The 17,539-nt window shown below is 45.4% G+C and overlaps 1 protein-coding gene across 1 annotated transcript in view; it reads right to left on the reverse strand.

The window, feature by feature from the left end:
- Positions 1–1,638: 1,638 nt before the first annotated feature.
- The window catches only part of Znf507 (zinc finger protein 507), a 29,935-nt gene continuing 14,034 nt past the window's right edge, over positions 1,639–17,539 (reverse strand). Inside the window, exons 5-7 of the mRNA XM_021651519.2 lie at positions 16,720–16,834; positions 6,453–6,587; positions 1,639–6,343 (exon numbers count right to left, since the gene is read on the reverse strand). Of these exons, the coding sequence (XP_021507194.1) occupies positions 5,977–6,343; positions 6,453–6,587; positions 16,720–16,834 (617 nt within the window). The 3' untranslated portion in view covers positions 1,639–5,976. The remainder of the gene's footprint in view (positions 6,344–6,452; positions 6,588–16,719; positions 16,835–17,539) is intronic.

A 17,539-nucleotide genomic window follows, 5' to 3' on the forward strand; every position in this document is an offset into this window, starting at 1 on the left:
ACCGAGGTCTGCTGCTCACGCTGAAGCCCAAGATCCACACCCTCTTTACCAGAGCAAGCGTTGCTTAGCGATGACTGAGAACACTAGTGAGGGCGGGAGAGGTGGCTCAGTGGTGAAGAACTGTCCCCTGCGCTTCCAGGGCACCCACCAGTGCTGCTCACAACCACCTGCAACTCCAGCTCTAGGAAATCTAACGCCCCCTTCTGGCCTCTGCGGGCACTGTAGCCACGTGGCAGAGACACACTCATGAATAAAAACAAATCCTTAAAATTGTAACAACAGCAACGATGACAAAAAACCCTTCAGACAGCAGACTCGTCTGAGGCCTCACTGAGCCAGAGGTGTTCCTCACTTTACATTTGCTGTTGGTTGATCTGAAGGAAAGCTCTGTGACTTTTCTTTAGACCGTTTGCCGGCAAGCCAAAGCCATGGAAGGCCCTCACCACCCAGTGAGCCCGGCTGCACAGTTCCGCATGCTCGTAGCTGCCACCCGTGTCAGGCTCCAGCCAGCGGTCAGCCTGCCCTCGTGACTTTACTGAGCTCACCTTGCAGCAGCCCGGCCACAGCAGGCTCCGTGAGCGAGTCAGTAGTGATGGGCCCACAGCACTGGATGAAGCCTGGAGGGCAATGCAGACATGGGGAGGTGACAAACTTTAGAGCAGCACAAATCGTGTGACTCGACGTACCCATCACCAAAGTGTGAAGCTTTGGAAGAGGCAGATGGACCACGAGATGGCTTTGTGGGTGAGGGCGTGCACTATGGCAATGTGGGCGACCTGAGTTTGGCCTCAGGAAAGGGTGTACAGGTGGAAGAAGAGAAGCCACTCCGAAGTTTTGTTCTGGCTTGCACAGACGCACTGTGCCACACACTCAGGTCTCACTCACACAGGACAGCTTCAATGGAAGAAACTCAGCCCAGCTCTGACCACCACTGTGAAGTAGCTTTCTTGGTAACTGTTTCACTCTGTTAGCTATGGAGCCCAGAGCTCAGTTGCTGTCTAAGACAGTAAATAATGTGGGCTTTGCGGGTCATCCTATCTGTCACTCAAACAAACACGGCTGTCCTTTCAGAGAGTAAGTTGATAAAAACAAGCTCAAAAAAGGGAAATGATGATGTGGCTGAGATTCAATGAAACTATTGATGAAAGCAAGTGGCAGGCTGGATTTGACATGGAGGCCGGTTTGCCAATCTCGCATGTATACCAGCACTACCTAAGGAAAACATAATGCAAACCATGTATGCGATTAAAAACTTTCTAGTAACCACATTAATGTGTGTTATGATTTAGAAATAAGGTGGCCAAAAAGGCGTGTCAGGTTTGGCTGTGAGCTTTGGGAAGTGACTGTAGCATTAGGGCTCCAACAAGCCAGGCATAGATTTGTCATTTGATGCCACAGTGGGTGGGGTCTGGCTGGAGGGAGCAGCTCCTGGCTCTGCCCTGGGTAAGTCTATCCTGTCTCTCACCTTTGCTTCCTGGGTCACATAATCCCAAAATGATGTCCTACTTCACTGTAGTGTGACAGCAAGAGACATGATCTTGGGGAGAAACCCCTGAAACCATGAGCCAAGTTAACCTAAGAAGGTTTTTTTTTTAAAGGCATTCTACTATAGCAACGAAAAGCTGTAACAAAGTGAAATTACTTTAACGTGTTTTATTGAACTCAATATACCCAAAATATTTTAACACAGTTAACATATAAAACTGCTGAGATAACTTTACATTTCTTTGTACTAAATCATTTCAACTGTTGTGTTTCCCACTTCGAACACAAATCCCATCTCAACTGCTCATGGTCACATGGCTATGGCTGTCACAGGGGACCCTGTGATCTGGATCTAAGTTCGCCAGGCTGTGAGTTCCACAACTAACTTGCATGGCACAGTGTTGAGATCTGGTCCTTGAGAGGTAAGAGACTGGACCACATCACCCTACAGGGACCAGTACAAGGGGTTACAACTATCGAGGAGAAATGCTTGGTTTTAGTCACTTCTGGCTGGGAGGGCCAGGGATTCTAGGGTACAAACTGCTGCCGTCAGGTGACAGCACCCTGACCTCTGCGGTGAATCCAGGGTCAAAGGATTATTTGGTAATAGATCACAAGAGGATCAAAGTATAAACCCAACCTTGTAGTCACCAGCCTTCAGAAGAGTTTTCTGTAAGGGAGCTAGCACCCACATAGCAGCACTGAAAACACTGCCATGGCTGCTGTGCAAGATAAAGAACTGTTTCATAAGGAAGAAGCCCAGAGCCTAACCATAAAGCCTAATCAGCTCTTGGGACACTTTCAATGATTTAAATGCAAGTTTCTAACTCAATAAACCCAATGGATGTGTGCTGCTAATAAAACTTAGAAACAAGTGTTTTTAACAAAAAAGTTTATTACCAAAATACAGTATTTAAGTCAATACATGACAAACTCCTATAAAGCAAAATAAATTATTCTAATTTTGCAGTTCTTCTGAAGGTTGAGGTGCCAGAGAGCTTTCTGCGCTCTTCTGAAGAGGTGGCCTGTTCTACCACAAAACAACTCTAGAGTGTTGGCTTTAAGGCTTGTAGCTGGATGCGCAATATAATGTGACCAAATGCCAATCATTTTAATGATACAGTATCAGAATCAGCTGTTGCTTTTTACGTGGTGTTCCAGAAGTTTCTCAACTTTGGCGACAGAAGCATGGCCATAGTGTTACACAATACTTAGTTCTTTTTAAAAAAAGACACATCTTTATGCCCATGAATGTCAAACTCAAGTTTCTATTAAATATATTTATAGCCTATTACTTTGAGCACCTCGCTGTACAATTTAATAAAGGATTAAATAAGTGTTTATGAAACTGAGAAACAGAGAAGCCTGTTGGTCTCTGTCAAGCCATGTACGCTGTGGAGATGTGATGTAAACACGATGCTCTCATTTGTTTTGTGAGGAAGGAAAGAGTAATTACAAAGCCACCAACGCTAACCTTAGACAGGACTGAAGGGTTCAGGGCAAAAGCTTCAGCTGGTATCATTGCGCTGTGTGGTTTAGCCACAGAGAAACTGAACAAGCATGTGGCTGTTAACAGGCCAGTGAGGGCAGCTGCCAGATCCCTATGCTCAACAGCAAAGGATAAAACGATAAGGTCCTAAAACAGTATTTAGAAGGCTCACGGCCACCACCTCTCTGCCTCATGTTTACTGAATCCAGTAACTGTTTTTAAAGCAGTATTTCCCAGTTGATCTTAGCAGCGCAGGCGGTCAGAGCAGAAGACAGAAGAGGGTTGCCCGCGCCCAGGCTCTCAGCAGTGGTCAGCGCGCTGCTCTGACTGCTGCCCGACTGTGTAAGCATCTCCCCAGCAATGACAAACCACACATACATGCCTCTGCTACTGCCTTTGGGTTAATTTTTTCCCATAGGGTACGGGAGTTTAGACTCATGATTGTAATCCTGTGCTCTCAAGAGACTAGGAAGCATTTCTGAGGAGCCACACTGCTGGAATGGTGGGATACTTTAGGTTATTATTATTTTTTAAACGATTCTGGAAAATTAAAGCCACAGAAAATTCACTGAAGGCTACTACTGTTTAGACTAACAGCAAAATGAACAGAGCTGGTGTGCACAACAGCAGAGGGTAATAAAAATGGAAACATGGAAATTATTTGTATTTGGCATTAAATATAAATGTTTTAATTGTGAAAATATGAGAAAATTTATCTAAATCCATACAGAGTAAATTTAGGGGAATCTATTTAGCATCTATAGATTCACTTTCTTTTTTAAATCTATGTATCTGAAATGAATTAACTTTCACAAATAAATTAAGCCTAGCTTGGCCAGGTGCAGGGGCATGCCTTTAGTCTCAGCACTTAGAGGAGGCCGAGGCAAGCGGGGTTTAGGACCAGCCTGTTCTTCATAGTGAGTTCCAAGTCAGCCAGGGCTATACAGAAAGACACTCCCCTCCCACCCCCCCCAAAAAAAAGGAAAAAAAAGAGAGGGGGGGGCTTCCCAAAACCAAAGAATGGCAAAATTTTAGTCAATTTTCTTTAAATAGTGTCATAAAAATGAGTGACGGACAAAGACAAAACCAATGGGACTGTGTTTCCACATGCCTGGCCCCATACAACAGCCCCAATGCCATGGGAAAGCTAGGAACTCATTTTCTGGACCACAGAACTTTGGGAACAAAAGCTGTAAGGCTTGTCAACACCCACGGACTCTCTCCTTCCATGAGCTGCGCCTAGACTCTGGGTGTGTGAAGATCACCTACATTAGCGGCACTGCAGATCTGCTTTAAGGGAACAGTTAAGTGATCAGAGCTATAAAAACACCACCCTGTTCGCCTCACCCTTTGAAATAATGGTACAAAGCATACAACTAATGAGGTCACATCTGTGTGATATATACTTTAGCACAAATGTACTGAGCTAGATTTCAGTATGTTTTCTTGCACACTAAACAAACGGATTCTTTTAGAAATATACTAGCCACTTGCCAAGTGGTGTTTCTGACAAGAAATCGCTTTTGTTGTGTTTTTTTTATTGTGGCTAGACACACAGTGGTGCTCAACTGCTAAGCCACATACCAGATCTCCAAATTTCTCATTAAAATTCCGCTGTTTAAGAGACTTTATTTTCTTTTAGTGTTTTGCCTGAATTCTGTCTGTGTACCACATGCGTGCTTGGTGCCTGAGGAGGCCAGAGGATACCAGACCCCAGAAATGGAGTTACAGATGGCTGTGAGCCACCATGTGTTTACTGGGAATCAAACGTGGGTCCTGTAGAAGAACGGTCAGTGCTCAAAACTGCTGAGCCATCTCTCTAGTCTTTTTTGAAATTATTTTGTTTAGTTTTGTTTAGAGCCAGGAGTTCAATTTGAAGCCTTGGCTAGCCTGGAACTTGTTATGTAGACCAGGCTAGCCTCAAATTCAGAAATCCACCTACTTCTACCTCCTGAATACACGAACCACCTGTCTCTGATTAAAAAATAGAATGAAGTTGTACTGTATTTTAGTCACCTGGGTTGTTCTGTTAAATGTAACTAAACTCCTAAACTCTGAGGGAAAGTCTCAATAGCTTTGCTAGTTTTGAGACACCTGACTTTCAGCCCTCACTTTCCTCACTTCTTTAATCTCACAAGGCCCAGTTCTGTTAGCCCCAGCTGGCCTCAAACCTGCTATCTCCGCTCAGAAGCACAGGTGTGGATTACAGCCTGTGCCACCACACCCAGCCTCCCCAAAGATTCTTACCTTGGCACTCAAACTATTGCTTAGGCTATGTGATGCAGTGCCAGGCTCTGTCTGTCCTCTGCTGCTTGAGTAGGCTGTCAGGTAACTGCTGGTGGTGGTGGTCGAGGTATGTGTGGCTGTTTAAATGTGGAGGAGTAGGCCTGGCTTGTTCACACTGACCTCTAAAAGGACCCATTTCTGTGATCCTGAGCTTTCATCTGGGAGTTGTGGGGAGTCACTATCAATTTGAAAGAATAATTTACTTCTCGAGTATTTATAATCCAGAGTGAATTGGTTATCTCTTCCTTCTTTCTCAGGGAGTCAAGGACCTACCCTATACTGAGTCTGCGATAAATTCCTATCAACACAGGGAAAAGATTTATGAAGCCCATCCCACAGCCCCACAGCCCTACTGCTCTCGAGAGAGCGGAAATCTCCGTGCTGCTTATTTCACAGCGCTCTAGCCGCTGGCAACAGCATAAACTAACCTTTTCCATATGCTGCTTTCCCCACGAGCCCCAGCCACTGCAGTGCTAGCCAGTGCAGCTCTGGGGGCCTTCTCAACTCATCTATTTGCAGATTCTGAACTAAGTAAGCTTTTAGTCAAACGCTTGACACTAAGAAGGGACGACAGAGGCTCACACAGGGTCACAGCTCAGTATCGTCACTCAAGCACCGAAGTACCAGCCATGCCGCCTGCCGCCTTGGTTTCCGTGAGCTAGTGATGGCACTGAGGCTGACCTGCGGTTCAGAGGGTCCCTCCCTGACCGTCGCGGCTAGCTGGCGTTCAGGGCTGTGCTGTGGTCCTTGTTCAGGATGATGCTGACGATCTCCCCCTCGTGCTCCTTCATGTGGTCGAGGAGGCTTTCCTTGCTGGTTGACTCGAAGCCGCAGATGCAGCAGCAGAAGAGCAACACGCAGTACTCGGTGCCCGGTGCCGTCAGGTTGCAGCTCCTTCCAGAGATGTCAGAGCTGCTGCCTGTGGGGCCCGGTTTCTCAAACTCACTGACATCTATGACTTCACCAGATGGCTGAGAAGGCAGGTCTGAGGACGATGCCAAGTTTTCTGGACTGCCTGTGGTAGGGTCAGTTCTCTCTTCACTGCTGGTTACGAGCGTTTTCCCAGGAGATTTCCCCAGAACTCTTATGAAAACAAAACATATCAGACTTTCAGGGGGTTGCGCTGTAGGGCTAGGAGATGGTCCCTACCTTGCTCTATATCTAGCAATGAAGTGAGGCTGGGATGACGTACCTGCCGCTTTGTGAGATTGCATCGTTGATGGCCTTGTTAACCTGCTCGTAGTTGTAGTTCTGGTCACTTGCATGTTTCCACATGTGTGACTTCAAGGAAGGGGGGTGACTGCACACATACCCACATAAGGAGCACCTGGAAGACAAGTACCAGGGAAGTCACAACCATTTTCACACTCACAGCTCACTCACTCATTGCCTCTGCCTCCCCAGTGCTGGGATTAAAGCTGTGTGCCACCACCTGGCTTATTCTGAATTCCTTAACCACAGAATTGTGCTTATCAAGAACTGGGAGCCAGAGAGATGCCTGGCAGCTAAGAGCACTGGCTGCTCTTATGGAGGACCCAGGATGGATTCCCATCACCCACACGGTGGCTCATAATCACCTTTCATTCCAGCTACAGGGCACCCGATGCCTATTTGGGCATACCCAGTGACCTTCATGAGCACTGCTTACATGTGGTTCATAAAAGTACATGCAGGCAAAACAGTCTTACACATCAATTAAATAAATCTATAGGGGGGGGGAACCTGAATTGGAGGGATGGTTCAGTCAGTAAGGTGCCTTCCACAAATGAATGAGCCACCACGTGGGCGCTAGAAACAGACCCCTGCTCCTCTGGAAGAGCAGCCGTGCTTTTAACTGCCGAGTCATCCCTCCAGACTCAAACTGTCTGAAGTAATCTAATATGTGGCATTACTGTGACTTGTCACAACTCTGAACAGTTGACGAGGTGCTCAGAGTTTGTCTAATTTCTGCTTAGAGTCAGAGAAATATACAGCCCTGCGCATCCCACTGCAGTGCTGTTCTGAGGAGCACCACTGTCATCCAGGTCCTCTGTGCTCTGCCCATTCACCCATGCCTCCTGCACCAACTCCAGGCAACCACCAACCCATCTTGTTTTCTGAGACAGGGTCTCTCACTGGCCCCGAGCTCACCAAGGACGGCCGCTAGGCTGGTTGGCCAGCTAGCTCTAGCCCCAGGAATCCACCAGTCTCTGCCCCACCAGTACCAGGATTACAAACACCACCATGTCATTTTAGCTTTCCTTCTGTGAGCGCTGGAGATGGAGCTCGATCATCAAGCCTGTGCAGAAGCTTCCTGGCTGAGCTATCTCACCAGCTTGCTTCCAGCTTTTGCTATTATGAATAAAGTTACTACAGACAACTGTATGCAGGTTTTCTGGGACAAAAGTTTTTATTATGTAGGAAAACATCTGTTTCTGATTTCCAGCTTGTGCTGTACAACTATGCTCTATTTGGAAACCACAAATATACTCACTGACATGCCTAACAAAACAGGCCAGGCAACTCTTGCCATGAGCCAGGGCACAGGCATGAATTAACTCTTATCCTAACTGATTCCAGCCTGCCTTTAAGACAGCAAGTGGCACTTTTTTCATTGCATGTCCTAAGGACTAAGTATAAGGCCAAGGGTCACTGACCTTCAAAAACACCAGTTCATCAAGAGCAATAAAAATATAATGTACTCTCCTAACCTGGCAACCTCTGGTAAACTGGGCTCAACCCCTGGAACTTGTAAGCTGGAAGGAGAAGTCAACTTTAGAAAGCTGTCCTGACCTCCACACTCATGGGGACTCAGGCTCCCATACACACATCTCACTCGCACACTCATAATAAATTTAAAAACCAGAATGAGTCACTGTCATGGTTTATTTTTAAAACACTTATTTATTTATTGGGGGCGGGAGGACTGGGAGAGAGGGAGAGAAGGGAGAGAGAGGAGGAGAGGGAGCTTGGAAGAAAGGATACGAAATGCAGGCAGGTATGCATCTGCTGTGGCCCGGGACACAGAACAAAGTGTGAGAGTTTGCTGTTTCCCATCATGTGGATTCTGGGGATCAGAGTCAGGTTATCAGCTTTACCTACCGTTATGTCTGAAGCCTGAGCTGCCTCTGCTGACAGCACTGCTGTGTGTACCAAAAGCAGGGCCATGGGTGGAGTGCAAGGGTTCCAACCTGGCCCGAGTTCTGGCAAACTCTCTGCTTCTTGGTTCACCGAGGTACGAACAAGCCAACTCCCGTTCCTGCCTTCATGGTCAAAAGCCACTCCTGTCACGATGCCATCACCCTACCCAATGAGAGCCAGCTAGTCCCTCTTCCCTAAGTTGGTTCTACCAGGTGTTTCATCACAGCAATGAGAAGAATAATGAACGAACACAATCACTGTCACAGCACTACCTGATTAAATCACTGTGCTCGCCTTCAGAGCCTTAGTGTTATCTTTTTCACCAACAAGTGCTACCTTCCAAGGTCACGTGCCCTGCTAAGCCAGATGGTGACACACTGACCCTACTTCAAACTGATGAAAATCCATCAAGTTCTAGCGAAGGGAGAAAGGACAAAGTGTGTTTTAACAGAGACTAACAGACCACATCTACTCAGCACGAGGGCAGCAATATCCTACCTCCATCTAGGGCAACATCCACTGAGATAACAGGGCGCAAGCACCCAGAGAGCAGTGGCCTGGGCACATTCACCCTGGCTTCAGCTGTCACCAATCTACTCTGCTCCTTTATTGAGCCATGGGCACATTAACTGTGCACATCTGTCCAGGCAAATAAATGAGAAGACAAGCAACATTCTAATAGTCGACAGCTAGCTGTGGGTCTCCTCTTCCCTTGGGGGCTGTTGGCCACCAGCCCACCAGGGCAGGAGGAGCAGAGGCAGGTGCACGCCTCAGAAGGCCATAAGCATGACACTATAGCATCCAGGACCAGCTGCAGGGTGGCAGAGCAACTTTACTCCAAGGGTGAGGAGAATATATAAGAAAAGGGAGACAGCCAGGAGGTCCTCTGACAGGTGCCCGCAATACACTTCATTTGCATTAAACAGCATGGTCCTACAGCCTGTCATTATTATATAGGAGAGGAGAACATTCTGCAGGAAGCTGTGTCAGAGGCTACCTCTAAGATACGCTCAGGGACATCCTCCAAATAAGGATAGGCAGATAGTAGGAAGCCCTGCTGGGGGAGGTCATGGAGGCTACAATCTTCAGCAGGAAGACCCTCCAATAGCTGGCCAGTCCTGACAACCTGTCAATACTCCACAACTGGCTCAAAGGCCTGGAATGAAATACCTGACCCGTTTCCATGCTGATTGTAACATCCCACCCACAGCTTTACACAACACCATTTCTTCCTGATGTAAGAACACAATGTTAGCATCAAAAGAAAGCCAATGTGGAGACCTAGGGCTTCTCCTGTCTTGGCTAAAAATAAGTAAGAATTATTTTACAGGCTTGTCATTACTTGATCACTAGTACAGAAATTAACAGAGTTCTAGAACCCCAGGCGGGACAGGCGCTGGTTGAAAAGTATTTCCCTGGCCTGGGGCCTTCCTTGCTTGGCCACCAAAATCTAGCTAAGTAAACAACTGTTGTGAGAGGGCCAGGTGGAGGACAGAAGCTGCATGTCTTCTGGTTTATTGGTGAGGCTTGAGTATGCTTTTAATGTGCAACTGAGTTTGTGTTATTATATACAATTCATTTTCTATGCATTTGTGGGTGTTTTTTTAGATAGGATCTTTCTATGTTGCTCTGGAATTCACTATGCAGATCAGACTAGCCTGAACTCACAGAGATTGGCCTGAGTGCTGGCTTAAAGCAATGTACCACTTTCTTGGTTTTTAGATGTATTTATTTTGTTGTTCTGTGTGTACGGGTGCACCAGTGCATGCTTGGGGTCCACAGAAGTCAGAAGAGGGCACAGAATCCTCTGGGGTTGGGCTCAGAGATAGCTGCGAGCCACCACATGTATGCTGGAGGTGGAGCTGTGTCCTCTCCAACAGCAGCAAAATCTCGTAACTGCTGAGTCCTGCCTCCAGCCCTCATTTTCTATGCTTTTAAGAAATAAGACCTGGAAAATGGTGATTCAAGTTACACAATAAGCCTGAGATGTCCTTAAAGGCTCTTTCCAGTTTGGGAACATGTTCAGATTAAAATTTCTGATAAACAGAGTTCTTTAAAACCAAACCATGCCTCTAAAATGTGAGCTCTCCTCTACGCTGATTCATGACTCAACATCTCTAGATTAAAGCAGACATACATCTAACTGTGGTGGTGGTGACAGACTGTGGCTTTCAAGTCACGAAAGGCAGCAGTCAGCACTCCACAGCCACAGGTGGAAGACATTTGGAAACACAACTTCATCTGCACTCAGTCTGCACATATCTCCCTCTGCTTTCCTCTAAACAATACACACTTAAGCAGCACTCACACTGTATGAGGTATTATAGTCTAGAGTTGACAGCCTCGTGAAAAAGCACGTGCACAGGCTGTGTGTAAACACTATGTCATGTGATATGAGGGATTTGATCTGCAGACTCGGGCACCTGTGCATGTATTCCAGCTGAGGTGCAGCCAACACAGTACCACCCACAGACTGGTAAGGGAATTTTGGGCAACTCAACCCCCAGCTGTCTGCTCCCCTCCAGTTCTGAACCTTCCTTGAAGAGGTTCCAGACCTGGCACATGGATTGCGCCCTTTCCCCATTCCTGACGCAGAGTCTCTGAGCATAGGGCTACTGTCTCACACTACCGGTATGGAGTGGCCTGGCAAGAAGCCTCCAGGGCACAGCATGGGCAGGCAGGCACACAGGAGCAAGGGTTCAAGCTGCGCCTCGTGTGTGGCTTGGGGAAAGCACTTCATGTATCCCAACCTACCACCTGCCTATGATAGCTGATACAAGACTGCTCATTTGGAGACCTCAGCACATGGCCTGGCCCAGGGCTCTCAAACACACCACTCATTGCTACTAACATGGACTACAGTGCCTGCCCCTGCCCCCACGGCCACTCTGTTATTTCCACTGCCAGAAACCTGGAAGGCTTTGTTTCTTTTTCCTTCCCATTGATGTTTTTAAGGCTTATTTATTCTAGTTATTATGCTGTATTTTAACTTCTGTACCATTACCACCTGGATTCCTGAGAAAAATCAAAGCCACTTTCACAGTTACATACACAAGCCCTAGATACAAATGAACAAACCTGTCCATATGAAAACTAGAAATTTCTGTACAATACAGAACTATCAGGGAAGCCACTATCCAAGACAGGGTGTCAGCAAAGGACTCCCATGCAGAATAAAGATGAAGCCCTGCACATGACCGATGACAGGCAAACAACCCACTATAGTAATGGGCAGCAGCTCACACCAGGGACCAGAGCACAGGCCACACCTGGACGACAGCGCCCAGCACTCGGGAGGGCAGGAGCTCACATTACCAACCCTGACAGCTGCTGACATTTGCCCATGCTAAACCGTCTCCACTTAAGGTCCAGAAATCCTATTCCTATGTATCGCTCCACCAGAAATGGAGATGAGCTTGTTTCTTACATGCACCCCAAACAAGCAAAATAATGTCCTAGATGGAATTATTCATAACAATGTAGAAAATCTGCTAACAATCCCAATGTCTATCAATAACAGAATGAATAAATAACTGTTTTTGGTAGCTCCAGGGATCAAACCCAGGGTTTTGCGCACATAGGGAAGCACCCTACCTCTGAGCTACCCATACTTCCAGCCATGAATTATGGTCGTATAGTAGAATGTAATATAGAAATAAAATTTATTAGTATTCACACACAGAGTAAAGAGTAAAATGACATAAAAGTCTACGTACCATATGGTTCTACTTCTATTAAGTTCAAAACACACAAAACTAATTTCTGATGCTACCAGTCAAGACGGTGCTTGTGAGAAAGGGGTTGAGGTGCTTAATAACAGGAAGACCAAGAAGGGCATGCTGTCAAAAGCTGGAGAAGAATCTGTGATTATTTATCAAGTGTGAACTTAGGATTTGGTTAGTTTCCAGGATGTAAGTATGTTACCTTCAATTACGAAGTTGATTTAAGACATTTGGAAGAGAGGAGAGAGGGGGAGGGGGAAGCAGGAAAGGAGGAGGGAGGAAGGGAGAAGGAGGGGAGGAGAGTAGACAGATAAGAAACTTAATCAAAAGGGCTAGAGAGATGGTTCATGGTTAAAAGCACTGGCTTTTAACCTCCACAGGACCTGAGTCCATCTCAGCACCCATGTGGCTACTTTAGCCTTCTGTAATTCTAGCCCCAGAGGGTCTGACTTCTCTTGTGGATTCCACAGATCCTGAACATGTAGTGTACAGAAATACATGCAGGCAAAACACCTAAGTATACATCAGAAACAACGGAAGGAGGAAAGAAGGAAGGAAGGAAATAAAGGAACCTAACAAGAACACTTAGTGTTTAGACCTTGTAAGGTTCCTGCTGTGAGCAAACTGGTGTTTATTGGAAAAATCTATCTTTTTTTTTTTTTTGATGGGGTAGTATACAAGTTAGCATATATATATCTGTGCAGTTAGTAATATTAACATGCATTTATTTTTAATAAAAATTGTACTGTTAAGCCAGAGCCATTTTACAAATGAGCTACACTGAGGCATAGCCATCAGTCAAGCATCTACTATGTTACATAGGGGAGGGGGCTCAGAATTCAGCCGAAACCCTGTTAAGTGGTAGGGTTCAGATGGAAGCCCTGGACTGACTGTCAGTACAGGCAGAGCTCTCACACAGGACAGTACCTGCCAGGGCACGCAGACAGGCTGGAATGGACTGGCAAACGGCTGAGAAAAACAAAGAGCAAGCAAAGAAGAGGTTGCCACTGCAGAAAAGCCTTTCCACCAGAGGCCACTCAGACACATGAAGAACCTCTGGTGCATTTGTACAAAGACCATCTCTCTGGACAAAAAAGCATTCTTGCTCTATGAGGATTTATTATATTGTTCTTAAAAAAGAAAACAAAATAATGACTGAAAATGTGCACAAGGTGGACTCTGAGGAGAGGCCCAAACACTGTAATTTTAACAGCAATAAAGAGAACTAGACTTTTTATGAACCAAGTCAGAAAGGACTACTGTGATCCTCAGATAAAAACCAGATACCAAGAAAATGTGTGCACCAGCTCAGTGAACTGTAGACCTACACCAATGGAGACAGAGTGCTGGCAGAGTGTTCCAGTACGTAAACCCATGCAGCAGGACAAGGCAAGCACTGAAACAAAGAACCGATGGCTCAAAGGACTGATGGCAAGGCAGGAAGCAAGGCAATTATGCTAGACGTGGTGGTGCATACCTTTAACCGCAGTACTCGGGGAGGCAGAGGCAGGCGGATCTCTATGATTTGAGGCCAGCCTGGTCTACAAAGAGTCGAGGTCAGCCAAGGCTGCATAGAGCAATCCTGTCTCGAAAAACCACCAAACAAAACAAAAACAAACAAAAAACAGAAAGAAAGAAAGAAAGAAAGAAAGAAAGAAAGAAAGAAAAGGTGGCACTGATGCGACATAAAACTGTGACTTTCCTCTAAGTAGCTGATGCACACAGAGCACCCTGAAGATGCTGACAGCAGTACCTTTGAGCCTGATCTACTCAGGAGAAAGCTTCCTCTACAGTCAGAGCTGAACTGCCTCGGAACTGTGTGTCCTGGAGTATCTGTGTCTGTATAATGAGACTTAAATCTAAACAAAACCTACCTACGTTTCATATACACCTTATATGCATGGCTGAGAGTGCTTTTGTACAGTATTTTTTTGAGTGTCCCTGCTTTGGCTGAGATGTAGTATATGAATACTCTACTTGTTCCAACATGCTGTGACTCAGTGAGTTTTAGGTCTTGCCCAGTCCTGTGGATCAGGTCCTAGAACCTGTGTCTGAGCCTGTAAGTTTATCCATATGCCCCATGATGACAAAGATGGTGTTTTTTCTGTTGGGAATACAGCCCAAGAACCTAGCAAAGGACCTGCGACATAGCATTTGCAGCATGTTTCTCAAAAAGTCAATGTACCTAATTCTGGACCCAGAGATGTTTCCTGCCCAAATCGTGTATTTGGTAGGCCTACTATTACATTCAACAGTAAAGATACTGAGGCTTAAAGGCAACACCTACTGCTGCCAGGAAAGCCAGCCCTGTGTCTACCATGCTCTTCCAGGTAGGGCCATGTGTGACCACTCCCTTAGAATGTACAGCCCTAAGGATCAGTAAAGGATAGCAATGACTATCAATAATGAATGGTCATCATGTTCTGATAAAAATCCCTCTCTATCTTGAAAATTGTTACTAAGGCAAAGCTGAAAGCCTCCCAGAGCTGCAATAGCAGTGGATGCCTGCGAGCCTGAGGCTAGCATCACTCACATGGACAGACAGACACGAGCACTGATACATGCACACAGATGCGTGCAAGAGTGACAAGCACATTACGTTTTAGAACCACATTAAAAATTACTGAATGTGAATGGGAGTTTTGTCTACAGGTATGTCTGTTCACCACGTGTGTGCCTGTTCCTCAATGAGGGTTCTAGATTTCTCAGAACTGGAGTTACTGATGGTTCCGAGCTGCCACATGGGTGCTATGTGGCACTTGGGTCCTGTGGAAGAGCAGGCAGAGTTAACCACTGAGCTAACGCCCCAGGCTAAGAAACCTGATTTATGAGGTAACCGTCTGTCGGGTTTCATTTTGATCTCAGTCTCTTAAGCTGGGTCATGATCCATATGGGGCCGGGTTACTGTGGCAGCAGCAAAGCATTTCCAAACATACGATAATTAAATATTAATCCAAGCATGTAAGGAACCTGAGATGCTCCTGTCAGGTGTCAGTGCAGTCTTCTCTCCCAACACACCATGAGCACACTTTGCCCTGGTGGAGTCAGGAGTGCAACGAATGCCGCCTGATGCCCCTCAGCTGAGACCCAAGACCGTGATGTTATCAATTACAGTGTTTTTTACTGTACCCGCAAAGCTTTCTGTGCTTGTAGACATACATAGCTTAATTAAGGAAATAATTACTTTTTTCTTTTTAAGACATGCTAGCCTCAAACTCCACATGGAACTGGGGATGACCTTGGCTTCTGATCCACCTGCCTCTCACTTCCCAGTGCTCTGTCCATGCCAGCACACCCAGTTTATACAACACTAATGACTGATGACAGGACTTCACACTGGCAAGGGAAGCACGCAACAAACTGAGCTACTTTCCCAGCCCCGGCGTGTAATTATCAAGTCCATGTATCTTTAGATTGTGCTGCACTGGGAAGCTTGATTTAAAAAATTGCTGCCTGTAACTCAGTATGACTTGAGTTACATTAAAAATTAAAAAAAAAAAAAAAATCCTGAATTTTGGCTTGGGATCAGGGCAGAATTTACCAAAGTTCCAGAAGTGGCCCCAAACATACTTGTGCTACTTTGCACTAGGTTTTCATGTGAAATGATGGTCTCAGCTTTGAGGATTACAGAATAGAAATATTGGTTAATTCTGAAAAACAATGAAGATGATCTCTATTTTTTAATTTTAATTGTTCGACCAAGGTATGGTTTTTTATGTAAAAAAACTAAGTACATATATCTATCTCATTAACCTTGCTTCCGTCTTTAGTACTTGGTAAAATATACAAATACCAAATAATGTTTAACATAAGTTTCCTTCTGATTATCAGTAAATGTTTGATTTGTATACCTATCTTATATACCTACATACCTGGAGCATGTGTAAAAATTTCTCAGGTAAAAGGGTCATAATTAGAAAAAGTTAAAACCATGATTTGGATTAATGGAGCAACCTGTCCAGACTCTTGTGTATCATACCTAAAATCCAAGAACAGTTATACTGGGGAAAAGCTGCTTTGCTAAGGGACTCTTATGCCTGTGGATAGTGCCTTGCCTGGCTCTGAAAATGCTCACACTTTTACTCTAAACATCACTTTACAACACCCCCATTCCCCCTGGAGGCAAAGTTTACTAAACAGTGGTCACTGCTCAGCAGCTGATTCTGTCTGGCCAAGAACACACCTTATTTTCTCTAAATGCATGTCAGACAGAAGTTGCTTTGTGACAAACCTCTATCAAACGACACTGTCCACACCACAGAAAACCAACTTCATAGCTATATTTATAGCCTTCATGCCTTGGCTGGGCTGTGCAAGTATCCAGCCCTTACAGGGTGGGAACAAGCTCCGTAGCTCTGGACACTGCTATAATAATTTACGCCAAGGGAAACAAGAGCATAAGACTGGTGGACACAGGAAACTTTCTAGTACTCCTACAACCCCCAAATGTCTGTTGTACTAAACTCATGTTTCACGTTTCTCAACAAACTAAAATGAGATTTAAGAAACCAGCATGTAACCATTTTTAACATGTGTTTCAACCACACATTTCCAACTATTTCTTTATCATAAAATATTCTAACACAAGCATTAGAATTCTAGAGTCATCATGCTTACCTGTATGGCTTATCTGAGTTATGGACTCGTCTGTGGTTTCTGACTCCGACATATGTTGTACTTGTGTAATCGCACGCATCACACCTATACTGTTTCTGGGTTGAAGACTTGCTCCCTTCAAGGAAAGAGGTTTAGAGGCATGATTTGGTAAGACGTACACAGAAGCATTTATAACCCATCATGAATCATGAATGAGTAATTATGACATAATGTACCAACATTTTTAAATTGTAAATTTAATATAAAGATAGCTTTTTATTTTTTAATAATTTTTATTTTATTTAAATTTATTTACTTTATATCTCAAGGATGGCCCTTCCTTCCTTTCCTCCCACCTCCCCCAGGGAAAAGGGGAGTCCCCTTCCCAACACATCAAGTCATATCAAGACTGAGCGTATCCTCATCCACTGAGACTAGGCAAAGCCGCCTTGCCAGAGGGAAGTGATCCAAAAGCAGGCAATACAGTCCATGTTAGAAACAGCCACTCCCCACACACACACTTGCCAGGTGACCCACATGAAGACCAAGCTGCCCATTGGCCACATATGTGCAGGGGGCCTAGGTTCAGACCATCCATGCTCCTTAGTTGATGTCTCAGTCTCTGTAAGACCCCATGGGTCTGGGTTAGTTGTCTCTCTTGGTCTTCTCGTGGGGTTCCTGTTCCCAACGTACCAATATCTTAATCAAAGCTCTCTCATAGTATAATTAACACCTTTTAAGCGGCTCCCTAGACTTTCTAACACCTAGACTGTCAGCAAGCATGAGCTGAACTTCGTATCACCTAACCTGTAAACATGGGCAGGTTGGGCTGGTTCTGTGT

The sequence above is a fragment of the Meriones unguiculatus genome, chromosome 14, assembly GCF_030254825.1.
Source record: "Meriones unguiculatus strain TT.TT164.6M chromosome 14, Bangor_MerUng_6.1, whole genome shotgun sequence".
Taxonomy (NCBI): domain Eukaryota; kingdom Metazoa; phylum Chordata; class Mammalia; order Rodentia; family Muridae; genus Meriones; species Meriones unguiculatus.